General features: G+C 41.4%; 1 protein-coding gene across 4 annotated transcripts in view; it reads left to right on the forward strand.

The window, feature by feature from the left end:
- Positions 1-20,618, forward strand: part of AFF3 (ALF transcription elongation factor 3) — a 532,210-nt gene that overhangs the window by 375,564 nt on the left and 136,028 nt on the right. For 3 of the 4 annotated variants that reach the window (XM_077915032.1, XM_077915034.1, XM_077915035.1), the window contains one exon: positions 1,948-2,001. The exons of the other annotated variant lie outside the window; for it this stretch is intronic. In XM_077915032.1, coding sequence (XP_077771158.1) covers positions 1,948-2,001 — 54 coding nt within the window. The remainder of the gene's footprint in view (positions 1-1,947; positions 2,002-20,618) is intronic. 4 annotated transcript variants of the gene reach the window in all.

A 20,618-nucleotide genomic window follows, 5' to 3' on the forward strand; every position in this document is an offset into this window, starting at 1 on the left:
GCAGAGCTTTTATATTTACAAACTGAATTCTCCCAACCCTCCTCCTCCCACCCCCAGATCACAGATTCTCTTTGCCTCTAATGCTGATCCCTTCCCAGGCAGCCTGGTACTATTATGATACTTTGTAGGCATTAAATGCCTATTTTGTGCCAGACGCTGTACTAGACATGTTATCTTACTTAATTCTTAACAATAATCCAATGAGGTGTATTATTACATTATTACATCCCATATTATAGAACAGAAAATCGAGGTCTCAGAGCTGCGAGTTGGCTCAAAGAGATTTCACAGTTGTCAGTGGCCTAGATTTTAGCTAAGTCGGCTGGCTCCAGAACCACTTGCAGGAACCACTTTCAATCTGGGACCTGGTGCAGAGGGCACATGAAGCAGAAGTGATTTTAAGGGAGAAATCGGTTTCTACACAAAGCCTGGTATTTACCTAAAAGCCCTTTAATACCTGCCCTCCCTTCATATCGTCAGATAGATTGTGTCCCAAAGAGCTTGGGGTGAGGAGGGGGACGGGGGGAGGCTGGAGGAAGCCTGATTATAGACAATGAGGAAGCATGGCATTACTGCACAGTGATGGAGATCTTGGAAAGAGCAGGGGCTGGAGCCTGGAATTCATCTGACAATCCAAATAGCTGGCAGAAGTAAAAGGACAGCTTCCCAGCCCTGGCCCACCTGCTCACCTCAGAGGGCCTTCTGCTGTTGGCAGAGTATATTTTGCTAAAGCAGTACTCACATGATCCCCCAAAGCATGTAAAATATTTAAGCCTCTGCCCTCAAGGTTCTACCACAGAGAATGCCACCCCCACTTTTAGCTTCTTAAACAGCTGAAAAATACAAAAAGGGACAGGGAATGTAGGGAAAATGGGCAGGTGACCAAACTTTCACACACATACACTCATCTTTCGATGTTAAAAAGGCCATTCCTGCTTTAAAAATGAGGACTTGGTGGGATTTAAAATATTTTTTTAGAATAGTAAAGGCGTTAGTCTATCATGATTAAGAGGTAACAAATACTGAATAGTAACTAGCTGGTCTGTATGCTAAATGCCTTATAAAAATGGACTAACTATATAATATAACAGTGATGGAGGAATGACAGGTGTAAACTGGAACATAGGCTCACCCTGTAGATGAATTGACTCTTTGAATCTTCATAGCAACCCAAAAAAGTAGATAGTATTAGAATCTCTCCTTTTATAGATAAAGAAAGTGAGTCTCAGAGAGCTCCCACAGGTAGTATGGCCAAGCCAGGATATTACCCTAGAGGTATCTGACTTGAAAGCACTCTTTCTTTGACACTGCCTCAGACTGCAGACACCTGAGCTGTGTTGTAGAGTAGACCTAGCACTGCTGGACTCCATTCCGGGTTCAAAACACAAACAAATGAAGTTCAAAGTGACCAGATGGCAGGAAACCCAGTGACTGGGGACTATTTCATTTGAAAGTCTGTTTAACACTATAGCTAGGGATTGAGTTAGATTAATTGGCTTGTAGCAATGGGGGAAAGAATGTTATTCATTTGCTTTTGGAGTTTGGGAGAGTAAAGAGAATAATAAGCAGGGTGAGAAAGAAAAACAACCAATAGTTGGGTAGAACTGTTAACCATATAACTTCACTTCTTGAAATAATCTGATGCTAATTTCACACAACCTGAGAAGTTGTATACTCTGAAAACAAAGAGAAGATTTTTTTAATGGATAAATACATAAAATACTGTCATTTGTAATTTTAAAAATATGAATATATTATCCATGCGGCTGTAGGAAAAAAAAAATCATTTTATCCTGGGCCAATTGTAAAAATGGAGCCAATCTCTGATTTTGTGAGGTTTTTTTCTTATTGACAGTTTGCACTACTATCCTCACCCCCAAAATTTACTGAGCACTTTATTATGTGCTGGGTACTGTTCTAAGCATTTTACTCATATCATCCTCACAGCTCTCTGGAATGGTTATCCCCATTTACAGATAAGGGAAATGATGCACAGAGAGGGTAAGTAACTTGCCCAGCGTCACACAGCTAGTGTGTGACAAAGCTGGGATTTGAGCTCAGTTTGATTCCTGAACCCGTGCTTCTAACCACACTTCTATATAGTCTCCATTCTGGATGTCAGACTTCAACATATTTTCAAAATACTGACTATCGATATGCCTTTGCATTTCTGAATTACGTATCACCCCTGGGTGTACTTAGATGTTGGAAAATATACTTGAATTAATCATTAATGTAATTAAGATCTTCATCTTATCTTTAAATGTCTGGAGGATATCAGTATTTTCATCTTCCCTTTCAAAATGTCCAAGAGGCGATCATTTTACTACATTTCCAAATACAATTGAATTCTGTTGTTTTTCCTAGTAATGACTATTACTAGTCATGCTAAATTGCCTCCAAGTGGGTACTACAGAGAGAAAACTCAGTGCCTTTGAAAATATTAAATTTGATGTACAAATTTCAAAAGAGAATGATCGATTAAAACTTGAGTATTTGTATGAATTTGTGGCTGAACTACAGTCTCATGCTGTCTTCAGGACTCATTTTGTGAGTTCTGGACTCAGGTGATCCAGAGCTCAAACCCTATGGACTTCTGCAGTCAGTATCAGGATGTGGTGTCTCAGTGGAGCTGCTAGTATAACTGGATGAGCCAAAAATAAACCAGTGCCATAGAGAGTTATACCTGGACAAAAAGCATTTAGAAGGATAGGAATGGAAATTTCTCATCTTCCAGTTGTAAATAGATGTCTTTGTTGTTTTTTATCCCTTCTGTCTAACCTCCAAACTAGTATTGCCAGATAAAATACAAGACACACAGTTGAATTTGAATTTCAGAGTAACAAGGAATAATTTTTTGTATTAGTATATCCCATGCAGTATTTGGGAATAATTTTTTTAGCATACATATGTCCTGTGCAATTTTTGGGACATATTTATATTTTAAAAATTATTCATTTTTTACCTGAACTTCAAATTTAACTGGACAGCCTGTATTTTTATTTGCTAATTCTAGGGACCCTGCCAAACACCTACCCTTTCATGGTGTTTGGAGTGGACTTTAATTTAAATCCATACTTTATCAAAGAATAGAAGATAGACAAGGTGAAGAAGGGAGAGAAAAGAGAAGTGAAAAGAGATAAAGAGGAGAAAGTAAGAATGTGTTCTGGCAACCTGCCAAGTAAAATAACTAACATTTTGCAAGAAAGAAATCCTAAAACTGAGGTCATAGGATGGAAAAAGTCTGTTTCACAGACTCTTTAGCCTGAACACTGGCCAAAAAAAAGCAGGCATCCTATTAACATCTGAATACCAAAGCTCATCCAGGAATGGAAAGATTTGGAATTTGAAGATCCTACGCTTCCAGCTTTGTTAGAATACCACAATTCTTTATTAATTGCAAGAAGGATTTTGTATTTTCAGTGAGATATGTAGGTAATTTGATATCAAAGAAAGCTAACTTCACTTTATGTTACTAACATGCATTTGAAACTTCGTGGATAACCTTTTGTTTGCTTGCCTCGCGCTAAAATGCAAAAAAAACTATCAGATACCTGATATGGAGAAGAATTTACCTCTGTTTAAAAATCACACAGTTCTGCTGTGAAGCATGAAGATGGCTTTGCTTTTTTTTTTTTTTTTTTTTTGAGTTACAAAATATTAACTGACAGCTTCAAGACAGATTTTTTTCTTTAATCTCTAACCAGACAAATTACTAGAAGCAAGAAACCTCTTGCCTTAATCTGGACACTTCACAGATGTGACATTGTTCTGTAGGAGATGGCTTTTTAACTGTGGATGGGGGAAAATAACCTTTGGAATTTTTAGGATGTTATTACAAGCAAGTTTACTAGTTTTTGACTTACTAAGCCACAGCTGGAGCCAGCCTTCATCGGGGTAAGAATATTTTCATGCTACTATTATATCTTTTGTATTTTGAGAGTAGGATTATTGCATTTGGGGGAATATGGCCTTTGAGGCTTGTACCGTCTGTTGAGTATGCAAATGTGAATGTCCTGTAGAAAGGGAGAGGAGCTGACAGTTTCCTTCTGTGCCGTAAACTTAAAGACTCCAACAGATGATACGTTGGGGCTGCTGGAGCAGGAATTGGATCACACCATCATGTGGGATAAAAGAAAATTTCGTATTTCTTTAAGAGGCATTAAAAGGGCTGGGCTTATGGCCTCCCTCAGAGCCAAGCAAGTATGTGCCAGGCTTTCATTTCTATAATTGTTGTACTGTTACTGTTGCTTTAAAAAAAAAAATCAACCCAAACGGTGCAAGGCATTTTCTGGCCAAATTATGAATCTGCCTGACAATCTTTTCTTCCCGATTAGTGAAATAGGAACCATCATTGCTTTTCCTATCCACTTTCCTCCATTCTGCATCTTTGTTTCTTTTATAAGATACATTGTGTCATTAGTTCAGAGAGTGGACAATGTTATTCTGTATGTTTTCCCTTAAAGAGACTTCAAAAAATTTTAAAGCCAGACTCTCTCCAAAGTGCCACAGATGGCATCCCCACAGGCCTGGCCGCCTGTGGAAAGGTGCTGAGGAGCCACAGAGAAACACATCAGTCCACCTGTGACAGCCAGGTTAGGAGCAGATGCCGTTTCCACAGGAGAAATGTCCAAAGGAAATTGTCAGGTGACATAAGTAACAGGGAACCAGTCAGCACAGTGAATTTCAGTATTCTATCCAACCAGTTGGTGTTTTTTTTTTTCTCATTCGAATCTCTTTACTATGGTTCTTATCCAGGGTGCACATCAGATCATCTGGGGAGTTTTTCAAAATATGAATACCTGTGCTCTGCACAGTCGCATTTAATCAGTGCTGGCCTCTGAGATTCTGATACATGTCCTTAGTTGAAAACTGTACTCAGGAGGTCCCAGACCCAGGTAACCTTCAAAATCACTGAAAAGGCTTTAAAATGAAAATTCCCAGGACACTTCCTCAGAGATTCCAACTTGGTATGTCTGGGTTTGGGCCTAGGAACACATATTCTTGAAAAGTTTCACAATTAATGTTGATGATTAGTCAGATTTAGAAAACCACCTTTGTCCTGAGTCACATTAATTTCAGCAAAAAAAAAAAAAAAAGTGGGGTTTTGAATTAGAAGAAAAATAATCTGGTTGTGTGTATAGTACCTTTGGAGCAATACCCTATGTATCCATTTTTTCACCTTAAATATTTTCCTAGCTTTATCCCTGCCTGCTTCTCTCCCATCTCAGCAGAGGAAATGTCTGATGCTTTTCTCCTCTGGTGCCGCTGACCTCATCTCCTCCCTCCTATCTTGTCCTTTTCTTAGCTACTCTTCCTACCTGGGCCTATAACCTGTTTATATTTTCCCAAACAAAATAAAAACAGTCACAGCCATCAACCATTGTAGCTACTTTGTGCTCAAGGGTCCTCTTCCTGACTACCTGTCTGCTACCTGTCTGCTTTTACCTCCTTTTGGCATCTATCTAGTCTTGCGGGCCGCCATGATCTATTTGTCACTGGGCAACCAGTGGCCCTTTCTGAGTCTTTAATTCCCTTGATGTCTTTGCAGCCTATAACTCTATTCATTGATCAGACCCTCCTTGAGCCATCTGTTCCTTGTCTACCAGGGTTCAGTCTTTGTTTCTTTTTCTCTACATCCTTCTCATGGTGATCTTGTCCACTCCCATAGCTGTAACTTTTTATCTCTGTCCAGATGCCTCTCAAATCAAGATCCCTAACTCTGATGTCTTCCTTGAGCTTCTAACCAGTCTTTCCTGCCATCTTCTGAGACCAAGTCCTATATATTCAGAATCTAATACTCTTCTTCATTCCTTCCCAGCTCTTTTTTTTTTATATCACCTACTTTTGATAACAATGACCCCCCCCCCCAACTCAAAACCATGGTCCCTCTCTCCCCTTCCTTGGCCCCAAGCGTTGGTTACTTGCTATATCCTATTAAGTTCTATGCCCACAGCTTCTCCTACATAGTTCTTTTTCTGTAAGTCTCTGTGGCCACCCGAGTCAAGGCCTTCTCTTCTCTCTTCCCTGTCCTCTATAGAATCCTGATCTCCTTGCTTCTCATTTCTTCATACCATCTCTAAGAAGCTGCCAGTTTAATTTATCTAAAATACAGTTCTGTGCCTAAGTGGCACAATCAGTTAAGCTAAGCGTCTCACTTTTGGTTTTGGCTCAGCTAGTGATCTCAGGGTCATGGAATCAAGCCCTGTGTTGGGCTCTGAGCTCAGTAGGGGGTCTACTTGAGATTCTCTCTCCCTCTCTCTCTGCCCCTCCCCCTCAAATAAATAAATATAAAAAACAAGTTCTGATCATGCTACTTCTCTGCTCTAAAATATTTGATAACTATGTACTACCAAATATTAAATTCAGATTCCAAACCTGGATTTTAGAATCTTTTGTGATCTTCCCCATTTTTTTTTCTAACTTCATCTTCCACTACCTACCCTCAGTCCCCACACACCCAAAGCATGATCCAAACTAGTACTTACTATTCCTCTGTCATGCTCTAAGATCTTTCTTCTACCTGCCTTTCTTCATGCCATTCTCTCTGCTGAGAGTGCATTTTGCTAATTCTCCTGAGAGTCTCTCTGGTTCTCACATGAGATCCTCTCCTAATTCTATGATGATGCTACATGAGTTTCAAATTTTAGCTCTGTTTCTCTACCATTACACCAAATGTATTGGGTACCTGATTTTGCCCCTAATATATTTTCTCATAATATAATGAATATACTAGTGATAAATATATGATAGGCATGTAAAACCACTACAAAATGAAATTTTACCTTAGTTATTGCCTGAACATTTTGAAATGTGGGTTAGTCAGGCATTAGCACAGTAACCCAGAAATGAAATACATGCCATGATCTAGAACTGTATGCATCAATCCACTGAGTAGATAAACCCAAGGGCTAAAAAAGCAAATAAAGGACACAAAGCATGATTGGTTGCTTTGTTGGTTTTAATTTCCAGGATTCAGAGATAGTATAGGAACCAAATTCTGAAAGTCGAATGGCTCTCCATGGTGAAATCCATACCTCCAACACTCAGTACTTCGTTTTACCTAATTGCAACCAAAGACATGACATTATGTATTGATGCTGACTTTCTGCCTAGGACTTTTGTGTTACATCTGAGGTCTGGGCCAGAGTCAGGGGTTATATTCTTATGTTTTTTTTAACATCTCTGGGCATAAAGGAGGGTGTGTTTTATAAGATGCCTGCAGGCCTGGTGCCTATGTTGATAAGGTATTACTGAAGGTAATCATTTATAAATAAATAAAAATAAAATTTATATTTATAAATAAATTAACATTTAAAAACAGATAATTAATAAGGTATTATTGCACTAATGGCCAAGACCCCACTGGTGTTACTGGATGTGGTAATGGCTGAGACCTCAGGGTCACATTGGAAGTTCAAGGCCATGGGGCTTGAAGATGTCAGACTTCTAAAATTATTCCAATCCCAAGTGAATTTGTAAAGATAGTTTTCATAGGCGAGAGGATAAAGGAACTTAAATGGAATTAAAGTTTCTACATTTCACTCAAAGTGGATACTAGTAGGCTGTGATGTTATCTATGTGTGTGGCAATACTGAGAACAACCCCTAAGAAAACTATACAAGCAATATACTCAAAGACATTATAAATAAATCAGAGTGGAATCTAAAAAATGCTCAAGTAACCCACATGAAGACAAGAAAAAAGAAGAATGAGAAACAAAAGATAAAAATAGTAAATAACTGATAATATGGCACACTTAAACGCTAACATATCAATAATTACATTCAATGTAAATGGTCTAAATATATCAGTTAAAATACAGAGGTTGGTAGAGTGGATTTTTTTTTAAAGATTTATTTATTTATTCATGAGAGACACAAAGAGAGAGAGGCAGAGACACCAGCAGAGGGAGAAGCAGGCTCCCCAGAGGGAGCCCAACATGGGGCTCAATCCCGGATCGTGGGATCATGCCCTGAGCTGAAGGCAGACACTCAACCACTGAGCCAGCCAGGCATCCCAATTGGAGTGGATTTTTAAAAAATGATCCAACTACTTATTGTCTACAAAAAACTCGTTTCAAACACAATGGCACACCCGGGTTAAAAGCAAAGCTATCAGAAAGATATGTCATGTAAAAGTTAATTTTAAAGATTAGGAATGGCTATATTAATATTTTAAAAGTAGTTTTCAGAGCAGGGAAAATACATAATGATAAAAGGATCAATCCACTAAAATGATATACCAACCTGAAATGTATATTTAGAAACAAAACCACTTCAAAATACATGAAGCACAAACTGAGAGGGCTGAAAAGGTAAATAGACAAATCTGCAGTTATAATCAGGGATTTCAAAACCCCACCCTCAGCAATTAATAGACTACTAGACAGGAAATCAACAATAATACAGAGGAATTGAACAATACCATCAAGCAGCAACAGTATCTAACTGATATTAATAGAACACTTTACCCAACAACAGTTAGAACATATATTTTCCAGAACCCATGGAAACATTCACCAAAATAAGCCTTATTCTGGGTCGTAAAACAAACCTTAACAGATTTAGAAGAATTGAAATCATATACAGTATAATCTCTGACCATAACAGACTCAAACTAAAATAACAAAGACAAAAGGCAAATCTCCAAACACTTGGAAATTAAACAGCTCACTTCTAAATAACCCACAGGTCAAAGAGGAAATTTCAAAGGAAATTTGTAATATACATAGAAATGATTGAAAATGAAAACAGGATGTATCAAAGTGCTATGAGATACATCTAAAACAATGTCAAAATGAAAATTTATGGTACTAAATTCTTACATTAGAAATTAGAAAAGATCTCAAATCAATTATCTAAGTCCTGACTTAAGAAACTAGAAAAGCAAGAGCAAAATACACCCAAGACAAGCAGAAGAGAGGAAATAATGAGGATAAGAGCTAAAATCGATGAAACTGAAAACAGGAAAACAATAGAAGAAATTAGTTAACAGAAATCTAGTTCTTTGAAGAAATTAATAAAATGCCAGCAAGATTGAAGATAAAAAGAAATACAAATAACCAATATCAGGGATGAAACAAAGGATATCACTGTAGGACTGTGCAGGTGTCAGGATAAGGTAATCCTATGAACATAACTATGCACATAAATCTGGCAATTTACATGAAATGGATCAAATCCTTGAAAATCCACAAAATATCAGAACTCAGCCAAGCTGAAATAGCTAACCTGAATACCCATATAACTGTGAAAGAAACTTACTTCGCAATTTAAAAGCTCCCCTCAAAAAAGAAATCTCTGGGCACAGATGTTTTCACTGGAGAATTTTATCGTATATAGAAAGAAACATTAACATTAATTTTGTACAGTCATTTCCAGAGAAGATTACCAAATTATGAGTCCAGTATTACCCTGACACCAAAACCAGACGAAAACAAACAAGAATATTATAGACCAATATCTCTCATAAACTTAGAAATTAGGGACGCCTGGGTGGCTCAGTGGTTGAGCGTCTGCCTTTGGCTCAGGGCGTGGTCCTGGAGTCCTGGGATCGAGTCCCACGTCGGGCTCCCTGCATGGAGCCTGCTTCTCCTCTCTCTGCATATGTCTCTGCCTTTCTCTCTGTGTCTCTCATGAATAAATAAATCTTTAAAAAAAAAACTTAGAAATTTAAAAAAATTTTTTTCAAAAAAATTTTAGCAAGTTGGATCTAACAGTGTATAAGAATAATAATATACCATGACCAAGTAGGATTTATTCCAGGTAATCAAGGCTGGTTCAATATATGAAAATCAACCCATCAGCAAACTAAAAAGGAAAATGCATATAATCACATGAATTGATGCCCCAAAAAAAGCATTTTTAAAAAATTGACACCACTCATATTCAATGTAACACTCAAAGTTCAAGCCACTACAGTATGGCAAGAAACAGAAGGCATACTTTTTGGAAAACAAGAAACCCACGTGTCTGTATATGGAGACAACATGCTTGTCTTTATGGGCCTATCAAATAGAACTAACAAAAGAGTTCTGGAAGATTATAGGACACAGGATCCACACACAAGAATCAATTGCATTTCTGTGTACTGACATGTAAGAACCAAAATAAAAATACAGTACCATTTACAATGCCTCAAAGAAAATAAAATACATATAAATCTAACAACATGTATATGGGGTCTCTGTGATGAAAATTATAGAATACTGATGCCTAAATGCCTAGAATGTTCTCACTTGGTGTCTACAACCGTGTGTCTGTCAGCACTGTGGATCAGTCTCTCCTTGCAAAGGAGTATTAACTCTGATCTGTGGTGAGCCTTGGACATTTCTGGGTAAATATGTAAAAGATCAAGTGCTTAAATGGATAAAAATTACTGGTATCATCTATAAAGATATGTTTTCCATTTCTGAATATCAAAAGCCCAAGAATGCCCAGATTCCCAAAGTCAGTCAGTAGTCAGTGCTTGGATTGTTTTGCATGAATGTAGTTAGCCAGGGTCAACAGCCTCAGAGTTGAGCTTGAGATGGAATTTTCAAATTTTCAAATGTTTAGTGACATCCATCCAGCACCCCAATGCTGGGAAGTCCAAGGCATGAGTCACAGGCAGACTTTTGAACAGTCAGAGAGTGCTGAAGAGATGCCCAGATTGGCCCCAAAACTCCATTGTTAACAGTACCGGAAGACACGTAGCTGCCCCCGGGGCCAGGAAGTAAGCTTTAAAAAAACACAAATAAGTGGTAACAGTAGTCCAAAAGCAAAGATTAGGCATGCCTCGTTAGAGAATGTTGTTCCGTAGAACAGAGTTTTCAAACTGGGAAGTTTAAAGATGTTCTGATTCTTGGAACTTTGGGTTAGCTCCAGGATCAAGATAGCACTGTGCTACTGCCCAATCCTACAGACGATACACCCTTGGAATTCTATTTTGCACAGCCTGGGAATATATAGAGTAGTTTTAGAGAAGGAAAAAGCAGACATGGGCATCATAGAACATCATAGATGAGACCTCATGACACAGGCAGTAGATATATTGGCAGCATGCAAATAAATACACAAAGTCGGATATTTTTTAACTATCTTATTAATATTCATATGGCAGTATTTTTCAAGGCACTTTCAATTCTTCTACATCACACTGTCTTCAGCAACAATATGTGAAGAAGGCAGATGTGGTTTTATACTTCCCATTATAAGTACTTAGCGTCAGAACCTGGAGAAGGACTTGGGACCTCGGCTCTGACTACCTGGCAGAGCCAGCAGAGCCTGAAAGGAGTTGTCAGAGCCTGGATCCTTAGCACGACCCTCTCCACAGCCAACAAGAATGCCAACCGTCCATAGAAATCCCACACTGTGCTATAAAGTGTGCAGAGCTTTCATTAGTCCAAATTCTGGGCTTCCAGATACTGCATGTCTAGAGCAGAAGGAAGAAAAAGCAATATAGTAAGACAATAAACATAACTTGATTCTCTTTTGTGGCAAACCAAATGGGTGCAGATGTAACTGTGTAGAGTGGGGATGCATGCTCTGGATTAGACCTTTTACATTAAATATAATTCAGAGTTTAAATAATAGAAACATAGGATAAACTGGCTTAAAATTAAATACTCTTTGGCTGTAATGCAATGATTTTAGCTTCTTGGGCATAAACCACTTGAGTCTTGCTGCTGTAACAGGCAGTGATGTTGGTATGAGAAGATGGAGAATGAAACTGTATTAATGAAACTTTTTACAGTTCTTCTAAGCAGCCAAGATTTGATGTGATAATCTGTCAAATTGATTTCTTGGGCAATTCATTTGTGAATTTTTTCTGCAAACTCACCAAAAATAATAATAATAATAATCGATTTTGTTTGAATGGGTTTGGACAGCTAACTGTTGTATGAGGCCGTCAGGCTGAGAAGAGTGAGTATGCCCCTGGAAGGTGGTGACTGATGTGCAGTAAGTGTCCTGTTGGAGTGGTTTGGGGTGCTTCCCCACACAGGCAATCTTTTCACAGATTCTGGAGAATTCTTTGGCTAGGGAAAATGACGTGATTGATCGTCTTTATTTTTACAAACGCTTTATTTCAGCTTCTTCATCAGTTCTCCTGTTTTATAGCATGCAGGTGCTTATATGTGCCCACAAATTCTCAGAATTATACATTACAAATTTAATTCTATTGATCTCTAGTGAAGATAGAGTGCTATTCTCTTTGAGAAATATTGTGTTTATTAAGTTGTTGAAACTAACCATGGTCATTTATAATGAAAAAAGTGGAGGCAGGGATAACCCTGCCTCCTGCATCCTGTGTAGCTCTGGATATGCATATAAACTCAGAGTTTTTACAGAAAAGTACCTTTTCCAGATTTTTTTTCTTTGCAATTTAAAGACACACTTCCAACATATCTCAAGAGCTCTCACTAAAAGGAGTATAATTATGTTCATAAATATAGGTACCTGGAATTAATCCCCTGATTGTGGGTAAACTGGTGAATTAAATGAGTCAAGCTGTATGTATTCAGGTAGGAGTATGGAGTGTACTACGGTTCCACCTGGGAGACTCACCTGTGGGGAAGCGTGAGCCACCTGAGGTATGAAACTGGCCCAGCTGTGGCATCTAGAGTTTACCCAGTCCAGGATCCCCCAGGCACGAGTGACTCTGGAGCACTGGAAATGTGGAGAGTCCAGGCTGAGATAGGTTCCTAGTGTACAGGACACATTTGGTACAAAAAAAAAAAAAATGTAGAAGATCTCAATTTTTATTGATTCTATGTTGAAATGACAATATTTGGGGTATATTGGGTTAAATAAATGTATTAAAATTAAGCTCGCCATTTTACTCTTTTAACATAGCTTCTAGAAATTTTTTAAATTACATAGGAGGCTCACATTCAATTTCTGTTACCACTGTTCTAGAGAATCCACTGGCATGTGGTGTGGGCAAGGAGAGGCCTTATGGAAAGCAATGCAAACAATTTCAAACTGATAACTAGGCATTCCTGTCCTAACAGCCCTCAGCTGCCCTACTCAGGGTCTTCTCCTTGGCTGCCTTTGACAGCTTCAGCACACACCCAGCACAGCCTGTGACCAGCTGCCCTCTCCTCGCCTTGCCTGCCGCCCTCCTGAGCCTCTCCCTCCCTCCAGCACGGCCTCACACTCCAGACAGCTCAGGGTTCTGTTGGCCTGAGCATTCCTCTCTCCGACTTCTCACTCACTCCCCTTGAGGTGCTCAGCAGCAAAACAAAGTCTTTGGTTAACAAGACCCATCCTCCTTAGAAGGCTTTCCTTCAAAGTATCAACACACAATCTCTCCCTCAGCTCAGATGTTTTAAAAGCTCTAAAGGTCTGAAATTAAAAACAAAACAAAACAAAACCCCACCTCATCTGGCAGAACTGGCTGCAAGCTATTTATTTTATAGCTTTGATCTCACTTCCTGTGACTGGTCATTCAGCCGCCCCAGACCCTGCCCAGGTGTTGTAGACCATGTGATGGAGGGATCAGTTTGCCTTTCTAAAAAGAAGTTTTGAATCCCCAAACACATCCAGACCTGAGAGCTTTCAGATAAGGCATGATGGACCTGCAGAAGTTTTTCCCTCCCTTAAAAGCTGGCTTCCCTCACCCATCTAGGCTGCCTTAAAGATCATCTTCCTGCAAGACAGGCTTAACCATGTCTCTGTCCTCCCTTCCATCCTTGTAAGGAGTCCTGTGGCCCCCCAGGGCCCGGTGTCAGCTCCTTAACAGCTGTCCCAGCTCCTCATCCGCAGGTACTGATCACTTGCTACCGGTAGGCACAGGGCCTGAGGAGCCTCAAGACACTTGAAATACAGCCTCTGACTGAAAGAGGGGAGATGAAACACCAGGAACCAGAGTGAACAATGGAAAGATTAAATGCAAAAGTGCAAGAGAACAGCTGCAAGTGCAGGTAGAATGAGAGAATCAGGAGAGCAGAGCAGCATGGGATCTCCAGTCCCAGGTGGGCTGGACGGCAGAAGTGGAAGGGGAGCGCCGTTTCCTGCTCCCCCACCTGGATGTCTGTCTTATCCAGATAGTTAATGAGGATTGGCCTATTGCCTGCCTTTCCAGTGAGCCCACGGGACCCCCGAAGGATCCTGCCTTCCAGAATCAAACGCGTTCCCTGCATTTCATCATTCGAAGTGATTCCTCAAACACAGAACCAGATGTCGACGTTCATTGTTTTCATCCCTGCGTCATGCTGAGCCCAGATTAACCTGCCAACTCTCTTCACCACACTCCCTCACCTCTGGACTACGCGTAAAGTTGCCAGAGGAATTAGGGGTGGTTGCTGGGTAGCCTTTCCCTACAGTTCTCATTTGTTGAGGTCCTGCTGTTCGCAGGGCTCTGAGCCTATGCCGGAATCCCAGAGCCCTCAGTCCCTTAGAATACTTATTCTGTGCTTCAGTATTTGCAAAATGTTTTTGTCTACATGATCTTTTTCAGTTCCCCAATAATCCTTTAAAGTTGATGAGATGTGTATTATTCATTCTCAGTTTACAGTCAGAAATGGAGGCCTAAAAACACCCACGAATTTACTCAGAGCCAGCAAGCTAGTAAGTGACAGAGCTAGAAGTCAAAAATTAACTCCAAATCCAGCACATTTACCAATACAGAAGTCACCTATTTCCTATATCTTACTAACTTGAGGGGTAAAAAGCTTTATTTTAGGAGCACCTGGGTCTCTCAGTAGGTTAAGCAAGCGTCTGTCTTCGGCTCAGGTCATGATCTGAGGGTCCTGTGATCAAGCCCCATGTCTGGCTCCCTACTCAGTGGAGAATCTGCTTCTCCCTCTCCCTCTCTGTGTGCGTGCTCTCTCTCGCTCTTTTCTTTTTTTTAAGATTTTATATATTCATGACAGACAGAGAGAGTGAGAGAGGAGAAGACACAGGCAGAGGGAGAAGCAGGTTCTCTGCCGGGAGCCCAATGTGGGACTCAGTCCAGAGACTCCAGGATCACACCCTGAGTCAAAGGCAGATGCTCAACCGTCGAGCCACCCAGGCATCCCTTCTCTCTCTTTCAAATAAATAAATGAAATCTTTAAAAAAAAAAGTTTATTTTAATTGATGTGTTGCACCTTTGAAGGTCATTGAGTAGGTATGGATGCATGCCCATTTCTGGCCCAAACATGGAACTTGTCTTACCAGTTCCCGAAGCAACACTGGCAACATTCAGCCACTTCCCAGAATAAATCTTAACAGCCATGCTAAATACCCTAGATTTGTGAAGGAAATGTTGACGCAGCCGTGTGAAAAGGCAGCAAACAATTTATGAGTATTGGTAGCGAAAACGACCCAGGGTGCTGGATCAGGTAAAAGAGCTGCACTCTTATGGGTGAATGAAAGGGAGATGCAAGGCTTTACTCGATAAATTCCACAGTTAAGAGACCACAGTATATCATATAACCAAATGACAGCTTTTAATGATGTTTTTATTCCTGGCAACGCAAAAGCTTTTGTACCCATATCGTTTCTAAGATAAGTACCATGAGTACAGAATTTTCTTTTTCCCTTTATAGAGAAGGAAATTGATAATATTACCATCAGGTCACCAAGCAAGTAATGAACCCTGAGAAACAAAGCCAGGACCTCTTCCACTCCCACTCAAAGCACCTGGGCTACCATGTACCATCCCAAATGATGATACTAGAAAAGAAATCCTAGTGGCATGTAAACTGTCTCCATATGAAAATTCGGTTTGGGCATATCCAGTGTTTGCAGTGTCTGAGGGATAGAAAGAGCGGTTGTTTCTATCTGAGAATCCAACTGAAACATACACGGAGAAAAATAAGATTTGTCTTGCAGAATCCCACTTAAAGTTCCCATTCTAAGTAATAATGTTAACATTACTACTAGTCAGTACTGACTTGAGTTGCAGTCAATAATGGAATTCCTGTTTCCTCTTACTCCATTACCTACTTCTTTTCTCTGTAACCTCATAGTGGTCTGTTCATTTTCATTTGATTCAGTTGGGGAATCTGTTCATTTGTGTGAGGTTTGGTTTTTTTAAGATTTTATTTCTTTGAGAGAAAGAGAGCACAAGCAGGAGGGAGCGGGGGAGAGAGAGAATCTGAAGCAGACTCTGTGCTGAGCAGAGAGCCTGATGCAGGGCTAGATCCCACAACCTCGAGGTCATGACCTGAGCTGAAACCAAGAGTCAAGATGCTTAACCAACTAAGCTACACAGGTACCCGGGAATCTGTTAATTTAAGTTCCTGATCTGTTCTGGGTCCAACACTGCAAATAACAAAATAAACATGGGTATATGGCATGGCCTCTGCTCAAAAGAAGTTCACCCTGCACGAGTGAGGCTGAAATATAAGGAAGGCATTTCCATGGGTGACAGCAGCTCTGATAGAGGCATACATCCAGATGGCTAGGTCCCCGGCAGCCACCAGAACAGTTCTGGCCCCAAGAAGCTGAGATGGCTGGAAGCTTTCACTCTGAGTCTCCCCATTCATTTCACTCTGAGTCTGCCGCATTTAACCTGGTACCTGACAACCTGACTCTCCAGAGGACACAAGAGTTTCAAGGTTGTCTCAGTCCCAGAAGTCTAGGGAAAGGGAAAGGACTACTGGCACCCAGCCAAGACAACAGATTCTTGTTGAGGTTCAGAGAGAAGAGAGGACACCAAGGAAGGAGGATCATCTGGTGGACTTCTTAGAGAAGCTGTTCTTGGGATGGACCCTCATAGATGCATGGGATTCAAATTGCAGAGGAATGTGGCCCATCATTGCAGGTGAGAACACAGCACACAGCACTGTGGGATTTGATCATGCTCCCTCTTCTCCCCCAGAAAATTCTTTCAAGACCTTTGTCAACCAGTCTTCCTCCTGCCACCACATATCCCAGGCACAGGCCCTACCTCCAACCTCCATAGCTTGGTAACCTCTTTCCCACTGTTACTGCTTGGGTAAGATCAAAGAGTAAGAATAAAGAACAGTGCTGCTTCAGAAGGGGCCAGGAACAAGGGACAAGAAGAATTTCTGTCCTGTCTCCCTGGCTGCAGGGGCCACCTGGCAGATGAGAGATGTCAGCAAAGGCCAGAACTGGATTTAGCAGCTAGGGTTGTTCTCTGCCTTCAGACTCAGTCCTGCAGGGGAAAGAGTTAACAGATTTGGCAGGAGGAGGGCTCAGCCCAGGGTAGGAGGTGGAGGGCAGGCCAGAAGGCCACACCTTCCCAGTGATCCAGCAAAGCCCTGACCTTGCCACTCTGGCAAGCTCAGCTGCCAGCCCTGGAGGGACTGGTCACCAGCCTCCAGAAGCTCCACCAAGAAGAGCGAGAAGGCTATTCGAAAGGGTCCTCAACACCTTCCATGTTTTAGATCCTATTAGTTACATGAACTTAGTTCTTCCCTAGGCCCTAATCACTAATTAAATATCCTCCTGAAACAAGACCTCCCTCAGAATGAATTTCCACCTTCTATCCAACAGCCCTCCCACAGGCTCTGCTGGGCTTGTCCCATATCCCATGGCCTCTCACTGATGGCAGGGTGACCATTCGCTTTGTCACTGCTATTTCCTTGCAGGAGGGAAAAGTGGCTGATAACACTTATCTGAGGCCTCTGCTTTCTTGCACATATTTTCCTCTGAAAGAGTTGGGGTGCCACCATTGATACCAACAGTTTATAAACCATGGGTCCCGATTATCACAAAAGCCTCTTCACCTCCAGAATCCTTTTTAAGAGGATTTTCCTGGTACACAAGCTCGTTTATGGTTGGAGTCCTCTGTGGTCTCGAGTGAGGGATTCCTTTGGGGAAGGCAGCTCAGAGAAAACAGGGAAATGCCCCAGCTTGGACACCAGCTGGGGACAGGAGCACAGGAGCATCAGCTACACTGGGTGCCCCAAAATAACACTCTGTCCCAAACTGCAGGCCACAGAAGTTCAGCAGGTGCATGCATTTTGGGCAGAGCTTTATTATGGTGTCTATATTTTTTATGAAAATAATTTGGCCATAGATGCACTGAAAGATTGTATACGGAGCTCTTAGTGCACAAATGAGACCAAATTTCCCCCAGAGCATCCGAGTCGGCATGGGAGGAGTACACAGTGACTGGGCACAGCTGGTGTGGAGACAAGCCTTGGTAATCAGGCAACCTGAGAATTTTCTGGAGCAGGAAGTGTGTTGCAGGTGGGAGGTGAGGAAATCCTGGTCAAGGCTGGTTTGATAAAGAAAAAGAAAAGGCAGTGAGGGAGCCCCTGATAAGGCTTAAACTATCTGCTTGCCCTCAGCTTCCTAAGGGACCAGCCTCTGGGCCCCAAACATCGAGGCAAAGTTAGGGTGAGTCCCTTTGACACGTATTCCTTTCATACCATCATCACTGCCTTTTGTCCCCAGCACCAAGACATTCAGACAGAATGTGCCCAGTTTGCCTGACACTGCATCCATGCTGGCATCTTCGTCCTTCCCCATATGGCTCCTCCCGGTCCTCCCCATCCTGCCTTCTCCATTAGGGAAACTAAAAGAAAGAAACTCCAGGGGCATCTGGGTGACCCAGTTAAGTGTCTGACTTCGGCTCAGATCAGGATCTCAGGGTCCTGGGGTCGAGCGCCGCAACCCACCAGGAGTCTGCTTCTCCTCCCTCTGCCCCTGCCTTTCCCCCACCACCCTCGCTCATGTGTGTGCGTGTTTGCTCTCTCTCTTTCTCGTTCTTTCTCTGTCTCCGATAAATAAATAAAATCTTAAAAAAAAAAAAAAAACTCCACCATGCCTGCATAGAAATTCTTCAAAACACAGATTTAATCTTTTTTTTTAAGATTCTTAAGATGTATTTATTTTAGAGAGAGCACGAGCAGGGGTGGGAATAGAGGGAGGAGCAGAGAGAGATAAGCAGACTCCCTGCGGGGCGGGGAGCCTAACACAGGCTTCATCCCTCCACCCTGAGATCACGACCTGAGCCAAAATCAAGAGTCAGCTGCTTAACCTACTGAGCTACCCAGGCTCTCCTAATCTTTTTTTAAATATTACCTTGTATCAGGATACCTTTAACCAAAATATATTTGTCAAAAGCCAGATTGTTACTGGGAAAAGACCTGGATAAAATGCATACAATAGCCAGTCATGTCCTACAGGAATTCTAGCAGCAGCACATGGCCATTAGCCTTGCACCTTTTATTTCACAAACAGCTACACAGTCACCTGGGGCCCTCGGATTCTCCGGCTGCTGCCTGAGCCCTTCCCGTTGTTGCTTTGGTTCTGTAGTAGACAAATCTGCCCAGCCACTTTTTGTTTTTGAAGTTAATAGGCGATTAAAAAGTGTGGTTATTATAAATTCAGTTGCTTCTTCAACTTTTATATAACTTATTTTGAGCTCATTATTTTTCAGCCCTCTAAAGACGTATTTTAATTCCATTCCATTTGTAGTCATGGATCAAGCTCTTCTCTGCAGTGTGACAGGTCTTGTCTCTTATTAAGGAAGGGTGTGTGCTTATGCCCGTTCATTAAGTAAATACTTGTGTGCCCCTGGCACCGGGGACACAGAAAGGAGTGAGGCTGGCACTTCCTTCAAGGAGACCATGAGTCAGGTAGATGACAGACTCTGAAGACAGATAATTACACTCTTGGGTGGCAAATGTGCAAATCGACAAATGTACAGAAGAGGGTAATTAATTAAGGTCACTGAGCATGAAGGCGATGTGCCCTTTGGGCTGGCATTTGAAGGGTGAGTAATTGATGAAAACGGGAAACAGAAAGAAGAGCGTTTCAGGCAGGAGGAGAGGTCAGGGCTGAGAATCAGACAAGTAGAACTATATATAGTTTGCATTGTTCCAGTACCGAATCCAAGGGCCAGGACAGGGGAGCAACTAACTGCAAAGAGCTGGGGCCAGGCCATGTAGAGCCTTGTGGGCCTTGATAAGCAGCAGGTAGTATGAATTTAGATTTTAGGAGGACTGCAGTGTGATGGGCAGTAGAAGAACCTGGAGGGAGGGAGATGGTAAGTTGTTACAGGACAACCACAATCGTGAATTAAAGCAGTATCATGAGGGATGGAGGAAGATGGACTCAAAAGAAAACTGAGGAAATTGGACATATACCTCTAGGAGGTTTAGTGTCTGTAAAGAGGAAAGGGAGGAGGTCAACAGCCATATGCAGAATGCCGGGTGGATGGTAATGCCACAGACCTGGGCACAGAATTCAGGAGTGCCTGTTGGATATTAGGTGGGGTACTGGGGGGGTTCTGGTTTTAGACAAATCAAGGTGGAGGCCCATCTAAGTGGAGATTCATTTATTTTCTCCGCAAACATTTGTTGTAGGATTATTCTATGCCAGGCATTTTGCTAGACACTAAAGATGCCCAGTAGGATAAAATACAGTCTCTGGCCTCTAAACGGCCATAGTACAGAAATGCCAGGGTGCACTTGGGCCTACAGAACTGGCTCTTGGAGGATGAGGTCATAAATGTCATCTTCAGGAATAGTGAGGAGGTGAGAAGGGGGAGAAGAGAAGAGAACTGAGGACAGGATCCTAGGGTAACATCAACCTCTGAAGAGTGGCAAAAGGGATAGATTCATCAAAGGAAATGGGATGTCAAAGATAAAGAGAACCTTAGGAACCAGAGAAGCTGTGCAAGGAATATTTTAAGGAAGGAGTATTACATGAATGTTACATAAATCAGTATGA

This window comes from Canis aureus, chromosome 11 (genome assembly GCF_053574225.1).
Source record: "Canis aureus isolate CA01 chromosome 11, VMU_Caureus_v.1.0, whole genome shotgun sequence".
In the NCBI taxonomy this organism is placed as follows: Eukaryota; Metazoa; Chordata; class Mammalia; order Carnivora; family Canidae; genus Canis; species Canis aureus.